This window comes from Erythrolamprus reginae, chromosome 2 (genome assembly GCF_031021105.1).
Source record: "Erythrolamprus reginae isolate rEryReg1 chromosome 2, rEryReg1.hap1, whole genome shotgun sequence".
Lineage (NCBI taxonomy): Eukaryota > Metazoa > Chordata > Lepidosauria > Squamata > Dipsadidae > Erythrolamprus > Erythrolamprus reginae.
This window is the reverse complement of record NC_091951.1, coordinates 324,787,364-324,807,486: the sequence shown is the minus strand read 5'-3', so window position 1 is coordinate 324,807,486 and position 20,123 is coordinate 324,787,364. Positions and strand designations below refer to the sequence as shown.

At 42.4% G+C, this 20,123-nt stretch overlaps 1 protein-coding gene across 1 annotated transcript in view; it reads left to right on the top strand.

Moving 5' to 3' along the window:
- The first annotated feature begins 625 nt into the window (after positions 1–625).
- The window catches only part of SNX18 (sorting nexin 18), a 31,515-nt gene continuing 12,017 nt past the window's right edge, over positions 626–20,123 (top strand). Inside the window, 3 exon segments of the mRNA XM_070743349.1 lie at positions 626–1,259; positions 1,261–1,515; positions 1,518–2,511. Of these exon segments, the coding sequence (XP_070599450.1) occupies positions 879–1,259; positions 1,261–1,515; positions 1,518–2,511 (1,630 nt within the window). The 5' untranslated portion in view covers positions 626–878.

Genomic DNA, 20,123 nt, shown 5'->3' with positions numbered 1-20,123 from the left:
CAGGAAAGAAAGATGGATTGAAAGAAGGCAGGCAGGCAGGAAGAGGGAGGAAGAAAGGAAGATAGAAAGGAAAGGAGAGGAAAAGAAAGAGGGGGGGAAGGGGAGAGTTATGGCCACAATTGAGCCCCAAATTTTGGCTGCTAAGCAAGAACGTTGTTAAGTGAGTTTCACCACATTTTACAAGTTGGTCACGCCACCTGAAGATGAGTTTTCACCACCAAAGGGGTGGGTGAGTGTTGGACTGAAAAAGTGTGGGACACTTGATTGGCAAATGATTGACAAGAAAACTCTTCGGCGCCTGACTGGCCTTGAATCGCTCTCGAAGGCTTCCCCTCGAAGGCTCCTGACTCAACCTCAGCTTACGGGTTCCCTCAGCTTCAGATGCCCCCCAGCTTTTCAACGCCCGAAATCGCTTCACTTCAGCGGCTTCTGAGGCGGCGTCCCTCCCACGCCGAACGCCAGAGGGCAGGCCGGGCGCACCGCGAAGGCCAACCCGAAGCCTCTGCCCGCCGCTCCGGCCCCATCGATGGGGGCGGCAGCTCTGGGCTCGGCTTCCCGGCCCTTCCTCTCGGCTCTGGATTAGTGAAACTGGCGACGTGGGACAGTCCCCCGACCCGGCCCCCTTCTCCGGGCGCCTCCAAGCGGCACTCCGGCGCTCGGTTGGGGAGCGCGGCCGCCGAAGGAGAGGGCTCCCGGGGGGGAGCGACGGAGAGGGAGCGGGGGCTCGGGCTGAGGCGGCGCCCCGGGAGAGGGAGGCGGACCGGCAGTTAGTCCGCCGTAGGGGCGGGCAGCGAGGCCGGCCGGCCGGCGGGGGGCGCGAGTCGCGCCTGTGAGGCGGCCCCTTCGACTTCCATCCCTGCCTGGGCGGCGGCGGGGCCATGGCTTTGCTGCGGGCCCGCGCGCTCTACGACTTCAAGTCGGAGAACCCGGGCGAGATCTCGCTGCGCGAACACGAGGTGCTGAGCCTGTGCAGCGACCAGGAGATCGAGGGGTGGTTCGAAGGGGTGAACAGCCGAGGCGACCGAGGCCTCTTCCCGGCCTCCTACGTCCAGGTCATCCGAGCTCCCGTAGCCGAGCCGGCGCTCCCGCCACCGGCGCCCGTCCCGGCTCGCTACGCCAACGTGCCGTCGGGCGGCTTTGAGCCCTTGGCGGCTCCCGCTTTCAACCCCCCCGGGGTCCAGCATCATCCCCAGCTGCCTCCGCCGGCCGCTGCCGAGCCTTTCCAGCTACCTCCGCCGCCGGTCGCCTCGTCGGGCTTACACCTCCTTCCAGGCGCCGCGCTCCTACGGCGGCGGCTCTTCTTACCAAGCCAGCCAAGGCAGCGACGACGACTGGGACGACGACTGGGACGACAGCTCGACCGTGGCCGACGAGCCGGGCGTCCTGAGCTGCTCCTACCCGGACTACGAGAACGCGGCCCTGGGAGTCGGCGGGGCGGGAGGCTCCTCAGCCAGCCGGTATTCCCTTTCCACCCGCTCCGATCTGTCGCTCGGCTCCGGAGCAGCCAACCCGGCGGCCCTTTGCATCACCCGGCCGGCGGCGCCAAGAGCTCGGCCACCGTCAGCCGCAACTTGAACCGCTTCTCCACCTTCGTGAAATCCGGAGGCGAAGCTTTCGTGCTGGGCGAGGCCGCGGGCTTCGTCAAGGACGGCGACAAGCTCTGCGTGGTGCTGGGCTCCTACGGGCCCGAGTGGCAGGAGAACCCCTACCCTTTCCAGTGCTCCATCGATGACCCCACCAAGCAGACCAAGTTCAAAGGCATGAAGAGCTACATCGCCTACAAGCTGGTGCCCAGCCACACGGGTCAGCAGGTCAACCGCCGCTACAAGCACTTTGACTGGCTCTACGGCCGCCTGGTTGAGAAGTTCCCCGTCATTTCTGTGCCCCACTTGCCCGAGAAACAAGCCACGGGGCGCTTCGAGGAGGACTTCATCTCCAAGCGACGCAAAGGCTTGGCCTGGTGGATGGACCACATGTGCAGCCATCCAGTCTTGGCCCAGTGCGACGCCTTCCAGCATTTTCTCACCTGTCCCAGCACCGACGAGAAGGCCTGGAAGCAAGGCAAACGCAAAGCCGAGAAGGACGAGATGGTGGGTGCGAACTTCTTCCTGACCATTAGCGTCCCCGCCGGGGGCCCGGCTGCTCTGGACCTGCAGGAGGTGGAAAGTAAAGTGGACGGCTTCAAAAGTTTCACCAAAAAGATGGACGAGAGCACAATTCAGTTGAATCAGACGGTCAATGAGTTTGCCCGCAAGCAGGTTGCGGGGTTCAAAAAGGAATACCAGAAAGTGGGACACTCCTTCCGAGGCCTCAGCCAAGCCTTTGAAATGGACCAGCAAGCTTTTTCAGTTGGCCTCAATCAGGCCATTGCCTTCACTGGGGAAGCCTATGATGCTATTGGTGAACTCTTTGCAGACCAACCCAGACAGGACCTGGACCCAGTGATGGATTTATTAGCTCTGTATCAGGGACATCTGGCCAACTTCCCAGACATAATACATGTCCAGAAAGGTAATGTAAAGCTTTTACTGTATAACTGTGCCTTAAAAAAAACCCCAATGTAGGTGTCAGGACACAAATCTTTCCTTGGGTTTTTTTCTTTAACTTATTTATTGATAAAATTGAACAGGACCAAAGACGGGCAACAAAAATGTGGAAGGTCTTAAGCATAAAACTTATCAGGAAAGACTTAATGAACTCAATCTGTATAGTCTGGAGGACAGAAGGGAAAGGGGGGGACACGATCAAAAAAATTAAATATGTTAAAGGGTTAAATAAAGTTCAGGAGGGAAGTGTTTTTAATAGGAAAGTGAACACAAGAACAAGGGGGCACAATCTGAGGTTAGTTGGGGGAAAGATCAGAAGCAACATGAAAAAATATTATTTTACTGAAAAAGTAGTAGATGCTTGGAACAAACTTCCAGCAGATGTGGTTGGTAAATCCACAGTAACTGAATTTAAACATCCCTTGGATAAACATACAGTATAACCATCCTAAGATAAATTACAGGGAATAGTATAAGGGAAGACTAGATGGACCATGAGGTCTGTTTCTGCCATCAATTTTCTGTTTGTATGATAAAGGCATGCCATAAAAGTAATTCACATCAATCTATAAAGAAAAACAAAAGATTTTTTTGAACCGTAATAGCTTTATTATGACATAGATTTCTATCCATTTGATACGTGTGATGCTGTGTTTTGTAGGTTTTTTGATCTTTTGATTTCACTGCTTATATGTACAGGGGGTGCAGAGAAAGAAAGAAAAAATTCTATAAATGGAGAAGTTTCTTTGTCTCAGATGATGTATGTTTTAGATTGCAATCCTACATATAAGTAGACCTGAACTCTACTAAACATAGTAACTTCCATTAAATCGATTGAAATAGAAGACAGAAAGGAAAGGGGAGACACAATGGAAACATTTAAATATGTTAAAGGGTTAAATAAAGTTCAGGAGGGAAGTGTTTTAATAGGAAAGTGAACACAAGAACAAGGGGGGCATAATCTGAGGTTAGTTGGGGGAAAGATCAGAAGCAACATGAAAAAATATTATTTTACTGAAAGAGTAGTAGATGCTTGGAACAAACTTCCAGCAGACGTGGTTGGTAAATCCATAGTAACTGAATTTAAACATGCCTGGGATAAACATATCCATCCTAAGATAAAATACAGGAAATAGTATAAGGGAAGACTAGGTGGACCATTAGGTCTTTTTCTGCCATCAATGTTTCTATGATAAAGACATCCCAGAGAAGTAATTCACATCAATCTATAAAGAAAAACAAAAAAAATATTTTGAACCGTAATAACTTTATTATGGCATAGATTTCTTTCTATTTGATTCTTGTGATGCTGTGTTTTGTAGGTTTTTTGATCTTTTGATTTCACTGTTTATATGTTCAGGGGTTCAGAGAAAAAGAAAGAAATTCTATAAACTGAAAAGAAGTTTCTTTGCCTCAGATTACGTACGTTTTAGATTGCAATCCTACATATATTTAAGTAGACCTGAACTCCATTAAACATAGTAACTTCCATTAAAATATATACTTTATTAACAGTCAGATGATGTTTTTACAGAACCATGAGATTTACAGTGATGGCATGGAGGATGGGGGAGGTATCATCATAACTGGAAGCAACTACATCAAGCTTTTGACTTATTTTTCATTTGCAAAAATTTAGGAGTATTTACCATCTGAATTACTATGAATGCTCTACAACATTGTGTGTGGTGTGTGTGCAAGTGTGTATTCATGTGTGTCTCTAATCTCCACCATCCTCCCCTCAATATGTATTTCTATGTTCCAGATGTTTAATGCATGCAAAAACTTTGTCTGTTTTAGCAAGGAGGGAGATGGGACCTCTTATATCCACAGCTAAGTGTGGAGCTCTTGATCAAAATTTTGTATCCCTTAATTGAGGAAATTGCTAATGAATCACCCAGAAATTAATAGTGGCCAGAGACAATTACAACACAACTAACTAGGCATATACATGACTAAAGATACTTGTTGTCTCCTTTTCCTCCTTACATTCATTTAAATGTGAAGCATATCTGTTCTACAGTGGAACCCCGACATAAGAGCTGCTCTACTTAAGAGCAACTCGAGATAAGAGCTGGGAGGGGAGAGATATTTTTGTTCTACTTACAAGCCCAAATTCGAGATACAAGCGCCAAGGAGCTGTCTCCTGAAGCCGAACGCTAACTTCCGCGTTCAGCTTCAGGAGACAGCTGCGAAGCGGCGCGTGTGTTTTAAAAGGTTGCAGCCGGCCTGGGGGGCTCGGGGGGGGTGCTTGCAGCTTTCTTTCTTGCTCTTTTTCTTTCTCTCTTTTACCTTCCCTTCCTCTATTTCTTCTTTTCTTTCTCCTTCCCACCTTCTTCCCTCCCTCCCTCCCTTCACTCATTCCTCTCTTACTCTCCCCTTTCATAAGTTTCCTTCCTTCCTTCCTCTGTTCCTGTCCCTTCCCTCTTTCCTTCCTTCCTTCCCACCCTCCGTCCATTCATTCACCCATTCCTCTCTTGATCGCTTAAAGCCGGTCCCTGGTGCAAAAAGGGTTGGGGACCTCTGTCCTACAGGATTGGGTGGCAGAGAAGTTGAACATATGTAAATTTAAAAGTTTAAGAAAGTTTACAAGTTAAGTGAAAGAAACTTCATTATTCATTTATATGTACATGTACATTTCTTCATTAAAAACATGTCTTTCTGCATAATTTAGACTAACTTTGTGAGTTTTTTGAGGGCTGGAACCAATTAAAATTATTTACATTAATTCCTATGGGGAAAAGTCGTTCGAGATAAGAGCTGCTCGACTTAAGAGCCCAGGTCCGGAACGAATTAAACTCGTATCTCGAGGTACCACTGTACTGGCAAATATATTTTGAATGTGAAATCTCTTAAAAAGAAGATAGTTGGGGAACAGAGAAGAGAAATAATACAGTCATACCTCGTCTTACGAACCTAATTGGTTCCAGGGGGAGGTTCGTAAGACGAAAGGTTCATAAGACGAAACATTGTTTCCTATAGGAAACAATGTAAAGTCAATTAATCCGTGCAACCAAAAAAAAAAAACCCGCAAAAAAACCGCTGCCGCCCGGCTGTCACCTTTTAAAACAGCCTGGGGGCTTCTCAGCGACCTCCCGAACGCCGAACGCCAAACCCGAACTTCCGGGTTCGGCGTTTGGGAGGCCGCCGAGAAGCCACCAGGCTGTTTAAAAGGTGACAGCTGGGCGGCGGGGCTTCCCAGCAGCCTCCCGAACGCCGAACCCAGAAGTTCGGGTTTGGCGTTCGTAACACGAAAAAAGTTCGTAAGAAGAGGCAATTTTTTTCTGAACCCCGGGTTCGTATCTCGAGTTGTTCGTAAGACGAAGGGTTCGTATCTTGAGGTACCACTGTAGTTGTATGTTTTCATGGACATCTGAGATCCATCCTTCATCTCCACCCCACCCTTCAGTAAGTTTGGGCCAGTTTTCAAAACCTGATACTTAGTAAAAGCAGTTAAAAACATAAACAAAACCAGAGCCCTAACTGAAAACAACCACAGTAATAGAGATATACCAGCAAAATATACACAAACATTAACCTCAGGCCTGTACAGTATATAAAACAGTTCTCTGCCTAAAATTCTTTACCTTGCACTGCCAATTTAAAAAGGACATCTTTCTTTTAAATTTAAATAACAGTTGCAATTCACGCATGAGAACTCAATCACACTTTCTCTGGCTTCATTATCATAGCATTGCTGCTGCTACTATCCCGTGTATCAGACACAAATCACAGACTCTTCCTGTTTTTATTCTGTTCAAATACAAGACTGAGAACAAGGCTGTTGAGCCATTCTGGGCAAATGCCAGTTTGTGTGTGTGTGTGTGTGTGTGTGTGTGTGTGTGTGTGTGTGTGTGTGTGTGTGTGTAATCTGAGGCAGACATGGCCTCTGAGCATCAACCATGGATGCTCAGCTTACAAGAACAGAATAAGTGACTTAAGTGATCAGATTGGCTTTGGGGGAAATACAAAAGTGCATCAGAAATCATATTTGGAACCTTTTATGTACTTCTGTGTGCCTATCATTAGATTCTGCCATCACAGCAAAACAATAACATTGCCAGAGAATGATTAGATCATATGTGAATGATGGCAAGAGACTAAGAGTAGATCCTATTGTTTGTTTGCTTAGATTCAGAAGGGAAGATCGCTAGGTTTGGAGAGAAAAAAGTTCTTCCATTTAAAATGTTTTTGTACAATAGTATATATACTTTGGCTTCTTTTCCTAAAAAAAGACTAAAATTCAGAAGAAAAAATATGTAAGGATACCTTTTAAAAGGTTATATTTCTTTAAATAAAATACGTACTTCTGTAGCTGTCTACTAATTTAATTCATATGTGCAGCTTGAAACTCAAAAACCTTATTATTTTAAAATATTTTGTTTGATTTTCCATGAAGGTCTGATACTCTTTGTAGCAATTGAGTAGCATGTTCATGTGTTGTTATGAAGAAAAAATGAGACAAAATATCTTAATCAATTTCAGTCCACATATGACTTGATTGCTCATCCATTACTTATTTTTTTATTAGCTGGGTAACTATCGTTGGGATAGGAACCAGAGTACTGTATATCATAAATCCATTATGATTGTAAGTAGTAAGTTCCATTGATCTAAATTCGTCAATACGGAAGAATATTTAATTTGGATTTGAGCCATATTTCTTGGTTCATTATTATATTTCTGTTTTGATGTATTCTTCTTTCCCAATGATCATTTTGTGTGTTATGATAGTGAAAAATTACATGAATTCTAATGTTTTGTCATGAAGAACTTTTTTATGAGAACTTTGTTCAGATAAAATTATAAAGGTAGTTTTCATGGTATGGTATGTTTATTGTCTCTGATTTTTTGTTTTTGTTTTAATCAGCTAATGTATTCCTGAATAAGTAGGAAAGGATAAGGGAATCTGTGGCTGGTATTGGGTTTGATTTAAGGGAATTTTTTTTTGTCATGCATATGGAACACTTGATATAACAAAACATTGAGAATGAAGAAAAAGATGGTGCTACTTAGACTGACCATTGAAATAAGATCTCTGAGGAATATGAAGAGACATTTATAATAGTTTAAACACTTAAGTAATTCAAGTTTAAATACAAAAGATATATTGTAATTACTAATACAGTATTTCAGCATTAGAAACTGTTATTCATGTATGAAGAGCAAGATTAATGTGATTAGATGGATGGATAGGTGGATAGTGATAGCGTTATCATTATCATTATAAATTATCCTTCCCCCTAGGCCATTACAAGTTATGCATGGTATGTTTGTGTGTATGTTTGGTTTTATAATAAGGGTTTTTAGTTGTTTTATTATTGGATTGTCACATGCTGTTTTTATCATTGTTGTTAACCGCTCCGAGTCTACGGAGAGGGGCAGCATACAAATCCAATAAATAATAATAATAATATTTAAAATTAGAATCAATATAGATTTTTCAAGGACAGATTGCTTGATTTCTGCAATATAAAACTGATAAAAGGTCAATGTCCTTGTCATTAGTTTGGATATTCTCACGTGGGGTTTTTTGTGGCATTAACAAGAGAACAAGAAAGACAATTGAATTGCTTTCCTCAGTTTTTTCTTTCTTGAAGAATTTTCAGAATAAGCTTTAATCACATAATGTGATCTCATTTCAGTGCTATTCTTCAGACTCATTTAAGGTAAGGCCTGTTCAATCAGTGCCAGTGTGATTAGTACTTAAATACTATTACATTACAGCTGTCTTGCACAAAATGACTTGATGGTGTTTATTCAGCCAATTACTATTTGAAGAACTTCAAAATATGTGTGTGGGTGTGTGTGTATGTATGCATTTTCAGTGACGTGTGTATTTATGTAGATGCATATACCTAAAACAATGTTTAAATATTTTATTTTAAAAATTACAAGTAACTCACATTTTTTTGTTAGAAGTATCAAGGTGCTTCTGAATTGAAAGGATTAGCTGGTAACATCACCACTGTCCAGGAGATGCCCAGTTGGGGCTCCTTTTATGCCCCTCTTAATATGCACACCAAAGTGGTATATGTCTGTCTATCCATGATTACACACTTTCAAACTGCCAGGTTGGGATGAGCGGTAGCTCTCCCCATCATGCAGCGGCATTGGGTCTCAAATATGGGCTTGTGTCCTAACCACTTCCAATTACAAGTACAAACTACAGGTTTCAGTATTGTATAACCTGGCAGGGCTAATCTCTTAATAATTGATTAAATTGCTAGTTGGGATCAGGATGTCTTTTGGTGGAGGAACATTGACCCATAAAGCAGAATATTTGTAGCTCAGAGTTGCAATGAGGGATCCTTGGTGTTCTCTGAGCCAAGGTTGCTTTCTTTTCGTGTTCTTGCAGACATTTGATTACTCAAACTAGGTAACATAATCAGTACACTGCAAGATAACAATCCCAGCTCTGAGATCACCAAAAACATTGACTTGTCATGGCATTCTTCACAAAACCCTGACGACCTAGTTTTGACATCAGGCCTGGGGTCAGAGTGAGATGGAGCCTATCAAGTGATTTATTTGATTGATTGAGCGCTGACACCAGGGTGTAGGGGGTTATTGCTATTTTTTTATAAGGGGTTTTTATCTTTGTAAGCAGCCTGGAATCACTAAGAGTCAGGTGGGCAACCATATACATTTCCTTAAATGAATAAACCCGTCACATCCTATTCAAATGATATATGAGTGTTCCTTTGAAAGAAAAACCAATAATGGCTGTTTCCAACTACTGTATTAGAAAACATGCTTGTAAATTAGCCCATATTAGAATTAATCTATGTTGGGAAAATCATATTATCTGGGATCAGTCTCTTTAACAACTAGAAATTGCCATTGAAATGTTGTCAAGGAGGTCCTTGACCATCTATGTATACATATAAAAAAATATGTCTATAAATAACCCTTTGTAGAATGTTTTTATTTATTTTATTTTAAAGAAAAAATATACTTCTATATGACTGCTCAAGTCACTCTCAATGATTCCAGCTGACTTACGAGGATAAAACTCACAAAACCCGCCCCTACTATTGACATCTCAAGGCAGAGGTCACTTGATTAGAGCTTCACAAACTGTACTTTGTAGAGCTAAATAGACAGCCTTCAACCCACATTCTATACCTGCTTTGCAGTCTCAAGTAGATTAGCAAAAACAACAAACCATTAGAAACACAGATATTGAGTGAGTTGGCAATGGAATAGTATGCACTGGGCACAGCAGTTTCTGCAATGAAGTATGATGATACCAAAGTGATAAGTGTACAATGACGTAAATATGCAACCCTTCTGTAGTTGCATCAGCCACAATAAATTGTGACCTTTGCATGACTACCTCATCTTGCTTCCTCCATGGACAATCATAATCAGATGCTGAGTTTTGCCTCTTAATAGCAAACTAAACTGATGGGATTAAATGCTGAAGAATGTTTCAATGTTTTGCTCATATCCAGACATAGCATCTACAAGTACATTTGACCATGACCATGATGGCGACCAGCAATTTGAATGTTAAATGATGCCATCATGACGTGAACCATCACAATTTTACAATTGTACTTCAGCATTCCTTTGCTTTAGAGACCTGTAAATGCTGTAAATGTGGATATCGGGAACAAAATTACTTTTTCATAACTGGAATGGTCACTATCAGAGGTACAGTAGTTGCTAAATGAAGACTACCCGTACTGAGGCTCTAATGATTTGAGATATTCCAAAATTTGTGTGTTGTTAATTATAATTTAAAGTCAGTAGTATCCTTTATAATTTCCTCAGTGATGTTTTTAGTCAATAAAGTGCTGGCATTGAAGGCATGACATCAGAATTCATATTACTATTTAGACTTGAAGTCTGCTTTCCTTCAGCAAACTTAAGGGATAAAAAACCTGCATGTATTGTTTGTTAGGCTATGCTTTCTTGGAGAAAAGAAGAGTTTGTAAATCTTGTAAAAATGGAGATGTAATTATTTTAATTCAGATTTCAATGTGTTTCTCAGTATTTGAGAAAAGCTAGAACTCTAGTGGGATTGTATGACAGAGGAAAGTTGTTCCACCCAGCAAAAGATGGATCATGAATGAGTGAATCACTACTGTCAAATCAGTATATAATTTACTTTCAAAATGGCCTTTTAACCCTTTTGTGGTATATTCACTGCTGCCATAACTTAATCCATCACCTTGTTACTCACCGGTCATTCAATTCCTCTTTTTCCACATAATGAGGTGTCCAAGCATGATACAAAAACTGCACAAGTTTAATAAAAGCAATTTATAAAAGATAATAACCACCTGCTACCGCACAAATCCCAGCGGCCGATAAGGTCCCACAGAGTTGGCCTTCTCCAGGTCCCGTCGACTAAACAATGCCGTCTGGCGGGCCCCAGGGGAAGAGCCTTCTCTGTGGCGGCCCCGGCCCTCTGGAATCAACTCCCCCCAGAGATTAGAACTGCTCCCACCCTCCTTGTCTTCCATAAACTACTTAAGACCCACTTATACCGCCAGGCATGGGGGATTTGAGACACCTTTCCCCCAGGCTTATTATAATTTATGTTTGGTATGTATGTGCTGTTTGGTTTTTAATTATAATAGGGTTTTTAGTTGTTTTTTTTCCTTAATATTAGATTTGTGCCTGTATATATTGTTTTATCGTTTGTTGTGAGCCGCCCCGAGTCTTCGGAGAGGGGCGGCATACAAATCTAATAAATTATTATTATTAAATTATTATAATGTAAAGTTAGGGCACAGTATTTGCTACTATTAATGCTAGTGCTGTTCTCTATGCAGAACCCAGTAATCTCTGATTTTAATGAATTGGAAGGAATGAAGCGAGTAGTAATATTGAAGAGTACAAATGACAGTGGTATTAACTGTCAAAGTAACAATTCATAATTGAACCTGTTCATAGTAAAGTTAACATATTTTCAGTTTGTTTCCAGCATATTTGCATCACATTGGACTATCCAGCAAGTTTAATAGCTAACCTTACGAACCAAACCCTCAAAGGCCAAACTTGTTCACAAAGTATTATAAAGAGAGAGTTATTCATCTCTACTTTATCTTGGAATCAGCAAATCCAATCAGTTGTCACCAGTGCAGTTCATCAGCTTTCAGATGGAATATCATTTACCAGTTAATCTATTCAGAGATTCCCCAGCCTGACTTACTCATCCTTTCACCACTTTATTCTAATGTAGGATTACCTTTGACAATTGCTTGAGGTCTTCAGATAGATTACTAATTGGGTCTTTCTTTCTTTTTTGTATTTGCTGTTCTTTCCAGTTCAGTGCAAAGTGCTGAAGTTAGTTTGTATATGTGTGTGTATCACTACCACGGATCCTCAGCCCCTAGGCCACAGCCTTTGTGGAACTGAGCCATGCAAGTGGTGGGAAAGCACACCTACGTGTGCAATTCCACTTGGGAGAACGGTGTACAGTGTTCCCTCGGTTTTCGCGGGGGATGCGTTCTGAGGCCGCCCGCGAAAGTCGAATTTCCGCAAAGTAGAGATGCGGAAGTAAATACACTATTTTTGGCTATGAACAGTGTCTCAAGCCTTCCCTTAACACTTTAAACCCCTAAATTACCATTTCCCTTACCCTTAGCAACCATTTAGATTATTACTCACCGTGTTTATTTATTAAAGTTTATTTAAAAAAATATTGATTAAAGGTGGACGAAAGTTTGGCGATGACGTATGACGTCATTGGGCCGGAAAAAACCGTGGTATAGGGGAAAAACCGCAAAGTATTTTTTAATTAATATTTTTGAAAAACCGTGGTATAGACATTTCGCGAAGTTCGAACCCGCGAAAATCGAGGGAACACTGTTCACGCATACAAAGTTCCATTCATGCAAGCGGCGGATACATGCACCCACCACTTGCGTTAATGGAGCTGCACACACTTGTGCATAAGCCCACTTTTTACACTGAACCATGCCCTCTCCCCTACTTTCACTGCCAGTCTGCAAAGCCAGAACGCTGGGAACTGCTGAGTTACTATCACTATTACTACTAATAACTAGAGAATAAGAAACTACCAAATTATTGTTAAAACTTTTACCATGCCTTGATTATTAGTGGTTCTTGAATGACTGCTTGTTTCCAAATAAAAAGTCCTCAAACTCAGAATTTTCTACGAAAATTGACCGTTGATATGAGCAGAATATACACCTGTTTAGTGGCATATTAGCAATGAAAATTCTTCCTAAAGGAATCCGATAACACATACCTTTCTCTCTGTTCTACACTATAAACCCTTTTTTTGGCACAACGTAAGTTCTCTAATTTTAAGTTAATGTTATTTTTTGTTTTATTATTATTTATTATTGTTGTATTTAGATTTTAATTTTAACATGAGATTGTGATTCAAAAGTATGTAACTAAAAACTATTATTGCTTAGCTATTTCTAGCAACAGCTAAATTTTGTATTTCTTCCTTCTCTCCCTCTCTCTTTCTCTCTCTCCCTTTCCTTCCTGCCTTCCCTCCTTTGCAGTCTTTCTGGAAAATCTTTGAATGCTGGAAAGAAGTAAAGGGAAAATTGTGATTGAACAAAGTAATTGTTCTGAAGCAATAACAATGGAAGAATCATATATAAGGTGGTAGATATGTTTTCCATTCCTGTCCAAAGGTGAAACTTTGGACTCCAGAACCTTTCATGATAAGATGATATTCTTGTTCTAAGCAATACATGCTGCCTCATTTCCATTTATTACTATTGGCTATACTTTTTCCTCTCCTTTGTGTTTCTGTTGTAATTCAAAGCTTACTGGAATCTGCTGTGCTTAGATAGATAGATAGATCAGCACTTTGACTCCAGGATGTTAAAGGATACCAAACAGAGGTGGTATTTAGCTGGTTAGGATCTATTCGGATGAACTGGTAGTAGCGAACTACCCCAGCGCTATGCCGTCCTATTTAGGCACATTTTGAAGGCTTGCGTATGTGTGTAAGTTGCACGCATGAGCAAAGCGCATGCACAGAAGACAGTGTGCATGCATGCAGCTGCCCACACATGCAATCACATTTGTGAACTAGTAGGAAAAGTAAGTGAATACCACCCCTGGTACCAAAGGTGTCCATTGCTCAGAGATAGATAGCACAATTTTTAATCAAAACAAAACTAAACTTGGTGCTTAATGGAAATGCAACTGATAGCAAATAGGCTATCTATATGCAAGGTCATAGAGTTAATTAAGCTTTTCTGTATAATTTATAAAATACTTAGGTCTTGACAAAACTTGAGAACTTCTATTTTATAACAATAAAAAATGTAGGATACATGTCATCCCCAAACTTAGCACACTGTTTTTGCTGAACATTCTGGCAAACAAGTGTACTTTTGCATACTACCCAATTTTTTTTCATGCAAGTGGTTGGGTTCTTTTGCCAATTGGAACAGCTGTTGACTACCACTCCTTGACTATTTACACCCTTTTAAAAAAAAAAATAGTTTTACTCCCTCAAATGCTGAAATCTTAAGAGAAAAGTCTAGAATTCATGTTGGCTTGTTAGAAAAGATCAAGCTAGAGATCCTAATTCAAATTTCATCACTAAGTGAACCATTTATAAAGATATTCTGATTTGTTTAACAGCTCTTCCTGAATGCAAGTGAATAGAGTTGGGAGGAAGCAATAGCACATTTGCTTCTTCAAAAGTCAGCCATTCTGCGTTGCATGACTCAGATTATTTTAGGAGAATTTTCACTAGATTTCCCTCATATTTTGACCACCCTTATATGATATATCTGTTAGAGATGCTAGTACAGTAATACCTGTACTTACGAATTTAATTGGTGCCGGGAGGAGGCTCGTAAGGTGAAAAGTTCATAAGTCGAAACATTGTTTCCCATAGGAATCAATGGAAAAGCGATTAATGCGTGCAAGCCCAAAAATCAGAAACCGGCCGCCACCACCGAAGGAGGCTTGAGCCTCCCGATCCTCCCTGCCCCTTTGCCATGCATGTCATCCTGCTCATGCCGGGCGGCCCACCTGGAACTCCAACAATGCCGCCGGGCCGATTGCCGAGTGGGGGCAGGGCGTGGGAGGAGGAGGAGGTGGCGCCACACCGGACCCCTCAGGCCGCTCCACCCGGGATGGGGCTCCTCTGGATGGCCCACCGGGAAGGGAGAAGGCGGCGGCTCAAGCCCTTCCCCGTGCGCCCCTCCGGAGGAGCCCCATCCCAGGCGGAGCGGCCTGAGGGGGCCGGTGCGGTGATGCCTCCGCCTCCTCCCGCACCCCGCCCCTGCTCGGCAATCAGCCCGGCGGCATTGCTGGCGTTCCAGGCGGGCCTCCCGGCATGAGCAGCCGTTTCGTGCCTCTCGGGCCGGGCAGACAAGAGGTGCAGCGCTCCCACGGGGAAGGGAGAAGGCGGCAGCTCAAGTCCTTCCCCGTGCGCCCCTCCGGAGGAGCCCCTCCGGAGGAGCCCCTCTGGTGGTTGTCCGGGCAGGTAAAGGTGGCTGGGCCGCTGACAGGGACAGGCGGTGAGCGCTCGGAGGGGGCACAGCCCTTAGCGAGACTTAGCCTCGGCTCGTATCCCGAATTTGAGCTCGGGAGTAGAACAGAAATGTCTCTCCCCTCCTAGCTCGTATCTTGAAATGCTCGTATATAGAGCAGCTCGTATCTAGAGGTACTACTGTATCTGTTTTCAATTCCTGTTGTGTTGTTGATGTAACCAGAGCCAAGAAGTGTGGGGAGAGAACTGGGAGTTGTGGTTTACCTCCCACTTTGCTTTAGGTTCATTAAGTGGCAATTCAAAACCCACTTAGACTTTTCATTGTCAGAGTTCAAAAGTTTTCACTTTAAACTTCGTTCAGTTACAATATCATGAAATTAGAAACCTTTAAGTGTTAGGAAATTCTGAAGCAGAATAGTTGTCAGTCTTCCAGAAGAAATAACTCCATTTAGATTAAATTAGACCCAGGTAAAAATTTTAGGCATTGAAGAAGACACATTCCCAAGACCCCAACAAAATCTGCCTTGATCAAACAATAAAATGTATTGAAGAAAATATAAGCAGAAGAAAGAAGAAAGAATCAAGATACAGTGATAAAAGTAAATAAAATATTATACTGGAAGACTGTTCAGCTTAACTCTGGATAAAGTGATAAACTTCTATGCCAGTAGACTTCATTTTTAAATGGAACTTTATGTATCTTGCCTTATTTGATGCAGAGAATCAATCAAAAATTTTGGCTCTCCACAGGAGCAAAAAGAAATAAGAACAAAGAATGTTTTGCAAAGCTTTGTTCTCAGTTCAGGTGATAGTAACAGCAATAGCATTTAGACCTATATACAGCTTCAGCATATTGTCCCCAACAATTGCCCCTCATTTTACGAACTTCGGAAGGATGGAAGTCTGAGTCAACCTTGAACCAGTCAGGATTGAACTCTTGGCTGTGGGCAGAATTAACCTGCAATACGCATTCCAGCCAGGGTGGTATTTGTCGCATATCTGAACTACTCAAAAGTTCTCCAGAACCTGCTGGATTTCACCCCTGGAATAGAGTACAGGTAGTTCTTGACTTATGACCAAAATTGAACCCAAAATTTCTGTTGCTAAGTTAGACAATTGTTAAGTGAATTTTGCTCTATTTTACGGCTTTTCTTGCCACAGTTTCTAAATGAATCTCTTGACCTCTTAAGTTAGTAACATGGTTGTTAAGACAATCTGACCCTTCCATTGCCTTTGCTACTCAGAAGGTCCCCAAAAGTGGTCATATGAGACCCCAAGAAACTGCAGCTATCATAAATATTAGTCAGGTGCAAAGCATCCAAATTTTGATCAGGTGACCATGTGAGTGTGTATGCTTCAATGATTGTAAGAGTAAAAAACAGTCAAAAGTCACTTTTGCAGTGCCATTGTAACTTTGAATGATCCCTAAATGAAAAGTAAGTCAAGGACTACAGTACCTGTACCGAGACAGACGAAGAGTCATTTGTGGGGCAGTTATTCTCAAAAGTTTACCTAAGCAGTTGAGAATGAGTCTTGTTCATTTGCAGACGTGATTAGAGGAAGGTATGAATTGGATCATTCTGTTAGTCAACTTAAAAGGCCAGCCAGGACCAGACTACATTTCAGAAGCATTAAAGGAAATTGCACAAACTACCTGAGAGTTTCATGTTTGCCAGCAGTTGATTCACAATGTACTTAATTGTGATCAAGCTTTTTAAAAAATACTTAGTGTCAGTTAAAGGTATGCCTGCTGAAAGAGGTACAATATGGTAAATATCTAAGTCTAGATTTTGTTTTTTTAATCAATGTCTTGATGACATTTTTTTATAAAATGGAAAAGCAAGAGAGGGGGCAATGAAGATGAATTTTTAATGCCTCCCCTGATTTATTTTATTTTGGTATATACATATACATACCAATTCAGTCATATTGATGACTGCAATTGATTAAAATCTGGTTTTAGCATTCTGCGAAAAAATATTCAGACTAATTTAAACTTTTCCAACAATGAATCTGTTCAGAAATGAGATATTATATGTCTATATTTTTATTTCTCAACTTGGCAATTTGAAGTGTTCACTCGCCAACATTCTGGGAGTTAGAAACATAGAAACATAGAAGTCTGACGGCAGAAAAAGACCTCATGGTCTATCTAGTCTGCCCTTATACTATTTTCTGTATTTTATCTTAGGATGGATATATGTTTATCCCAGGCATGTTTAAATTCAGTTACTGTGGATTTATCTACCACATCTGCTGGAAGTTTGTTCCAAGGATCTACTACTCTTTCAGTAAAATAATATTTTCTCATGTTGCTTTTGATCTTTCCCCCAACTAACTTCAGATTGTGTCCCCTTGTTCTTGTGTTCACTTTCCTATTAAAAACACTTCCCTCCTGGACCTTATTTAACCCTTTAATATATTTAAATGTTTCGATCATGTCCCCCCTTTTCCTTCTGTCCTCCAGACTATACAGATTGAGTTCATTAAGTCTTTCCTGATACGTTTTATGCTTAAGACCTTCCACCATTCTTGTAGCCCGTCTTTGGACCCGTTCAATTTTGTCAATATCTTTTTGTAGGTGAGGTCTCCAGAACTGAACACAGTATTCCAAATGTGGTCTCACCAGCATTCTATATAGTGGGATCATAATCTCCCTCTTCCTGCTTGTTATACCTCTAGCTATGCAGCCAAGCATCCTACTTGCTTTCCCTACCGCCTGACTGCACTGTTCACCCATTTTGAGACTGTCAGAAATCACTACCCCTAAATCCTTTTCTTTTGAAGTATTTGCCAACACTGAACTGCCAATACAATACTCAGATTGAGGATTCCTTTTCCCCAAGTGCATTATTTTACATTTGGAAACATTAAACTGCAGTTTCCATTGCTTAGACCATTTATCTAGTAAAGCTAAATCATTTACCATATTACAGACGCCTCCAGGAATATCAACCCTATTGCACACTTTAGAGTCATCGGCAAATAGGCAAACCTTCCCTACCAAACCTTCCCCTATGTCACTCACAAATATATTAAAAAGAATAGGACCCAGAACAGATCCTTGTGGCACACCACTTGTAACCTGACTCTGCTCAGAATACTCGCCATTAACAATAACTCTCTGATGTCTACGCTTCAGCCAGCTGCAAATCCATTGAACTATCCAGGGATTAAGTCCAATCTTCACTAATTTATCTATCAGCTCTTTATGTGGAACCGTATCAAACGCTTTGCTGAAGTCCAGGTAGGCAATATCCACGGCACCACCTTCATCCAACACCTTTGTGACATAGTCAAAGAAATCAATGAGATTAGTCTGACATGATTTGCCTTCAGTAAAGCCATGCTGATTCTCCGTACTGAAGGAGCGGGTCCAGCAGTCACATGGGTTGCTCATGTCCAATCCGGTGGAACTGAGCCTAGTATTAAAAAAGCTTGCCGGATCCGCCCCTTCCCCAGAATTCGCTCAGTTCGCATATCCTGCGGTTGTATTGTGATAGCTCGTTCAACATTCGTTCAACAATCTATTTTTGCTGTGTTGTCTAAGGCCATTGATGCCAAACTCTCTTCCATCAATGAGCTTCCCTTACCTCCTCCTCCTTCTCGTCCCTCCCGCCCCTTGGGTTCTTCCCCAGCGGTTAGGGCTCCTATTCAGGATGATTCAGATTCCTCTCAGGACGAATATGAGGATATGGAGGATGATGAGGACCCTTTCCAAGGGCTATCAGATGATGAGGAATCCCAAATAAAGGTTCCTTCTCCAATTACCATTTTCCCTTCTCAATTATTCAAATCTCTCCTCCTCAAAGCTAGGATTTCTACGGGATTAGCGGCCCAGGAGAAACAAGCCTCCACTTCCACTGATCCCCCGGAGGAGAATTTACCTTATTTCACTGAGGAACAGGAGGATAACGAGGTAATTCCTATGCCTAAATTGTTTAAAGATGCCTTACTCAAACAGTGGGATTTCCCAGCCTCTAGTCTTAATCCCTCCACTAAAGACAGGAAGTTGTTCAAACTTTCCTCTTCCTATGAAGAGCTTCTATCCTTTCCCAAACCGGATGAACCTGTCAAGATCCTTCATTCGGCAGCGGCTGTGCCGGGAGAGGCGGAGGAAGTCCTCCGCCCAGAGGACAAGCGCATTGAACAAATGCTCAAAAGAGGATTCACGGCAGATTCCTGGGCCATTAAAAGTTCTGCAGCAGCCTCCTTTTTCTCCAGAGCCATGCTGCTGTGGCTTCGCCAACTTCAACAGCATATTCCTCCCGATGACTTGAGAGGTCAACAAGACTTCAACAAGGTCTTTGCAGCTGCCCAGTACGTGGCTGATGCCACCTTGCAATCTACCAGATTTTCTGCTAAGTCTATTGCAGCTTCTACAACGGCGAGGAGACTCCTATGGATTCGCCCTTGGCAAGCGGGAGTACGCCAGAAGTGGCAGTTATCCCAGGGACCCTTAAAGCGCGACCTTCTTTTCGGTGATCTTCTGGATCCACTCCTCACGGAAACCACGGATAAGAAGAAAGTTTTGGGTCCAACCACAAAAAGGGCTACCAAAACGCAGTCCTTTCGTCGCCCGGGGCGCCAGCAAGATCAAGCTGCTTCCTATCAGAGATCTCCAGGTCAGTATTCCCCCCGCTTTCGTTCCCAAAGTAGGAACTCCAGGGGTAGAGGTTTTCGCTTCCAAAGGGGAGCTTCTTCTAACAGGGCCTCAAAAAAACCTAGATGGTAATCTTTCCTCTATTCCCATAGGGGGTCGCCTAGCTCATTTCGCCTCAAATTGGCGTCTCACCTCCAAGGACCCCTGGGTCATTGACACTGTTCAAACTGGCCTTCTTTTAGAATTTATTTCTCCTCCCCCCAAACGTTTTATTTCCTGCCCTGCTCCCAGGTCCTCCTCAGATTGTAACCGTATGGAGGAGGCCATTTCTCATCTATTGTCCATCAGAGCCATTCAACCGGTTCCTCCCGGTCAGAAGGGCCTAGGTTTTTACTCCATTTTATTTATGGTTCCAAAATCCTCCGGAGGTTGGAGAGCTATTTTGGATTTAAAGAAACTAAACCTATTCATCAAATATAGGAAGTTTAAAATGCACTCCTTATCTTCTATTTTGGCCGCCATT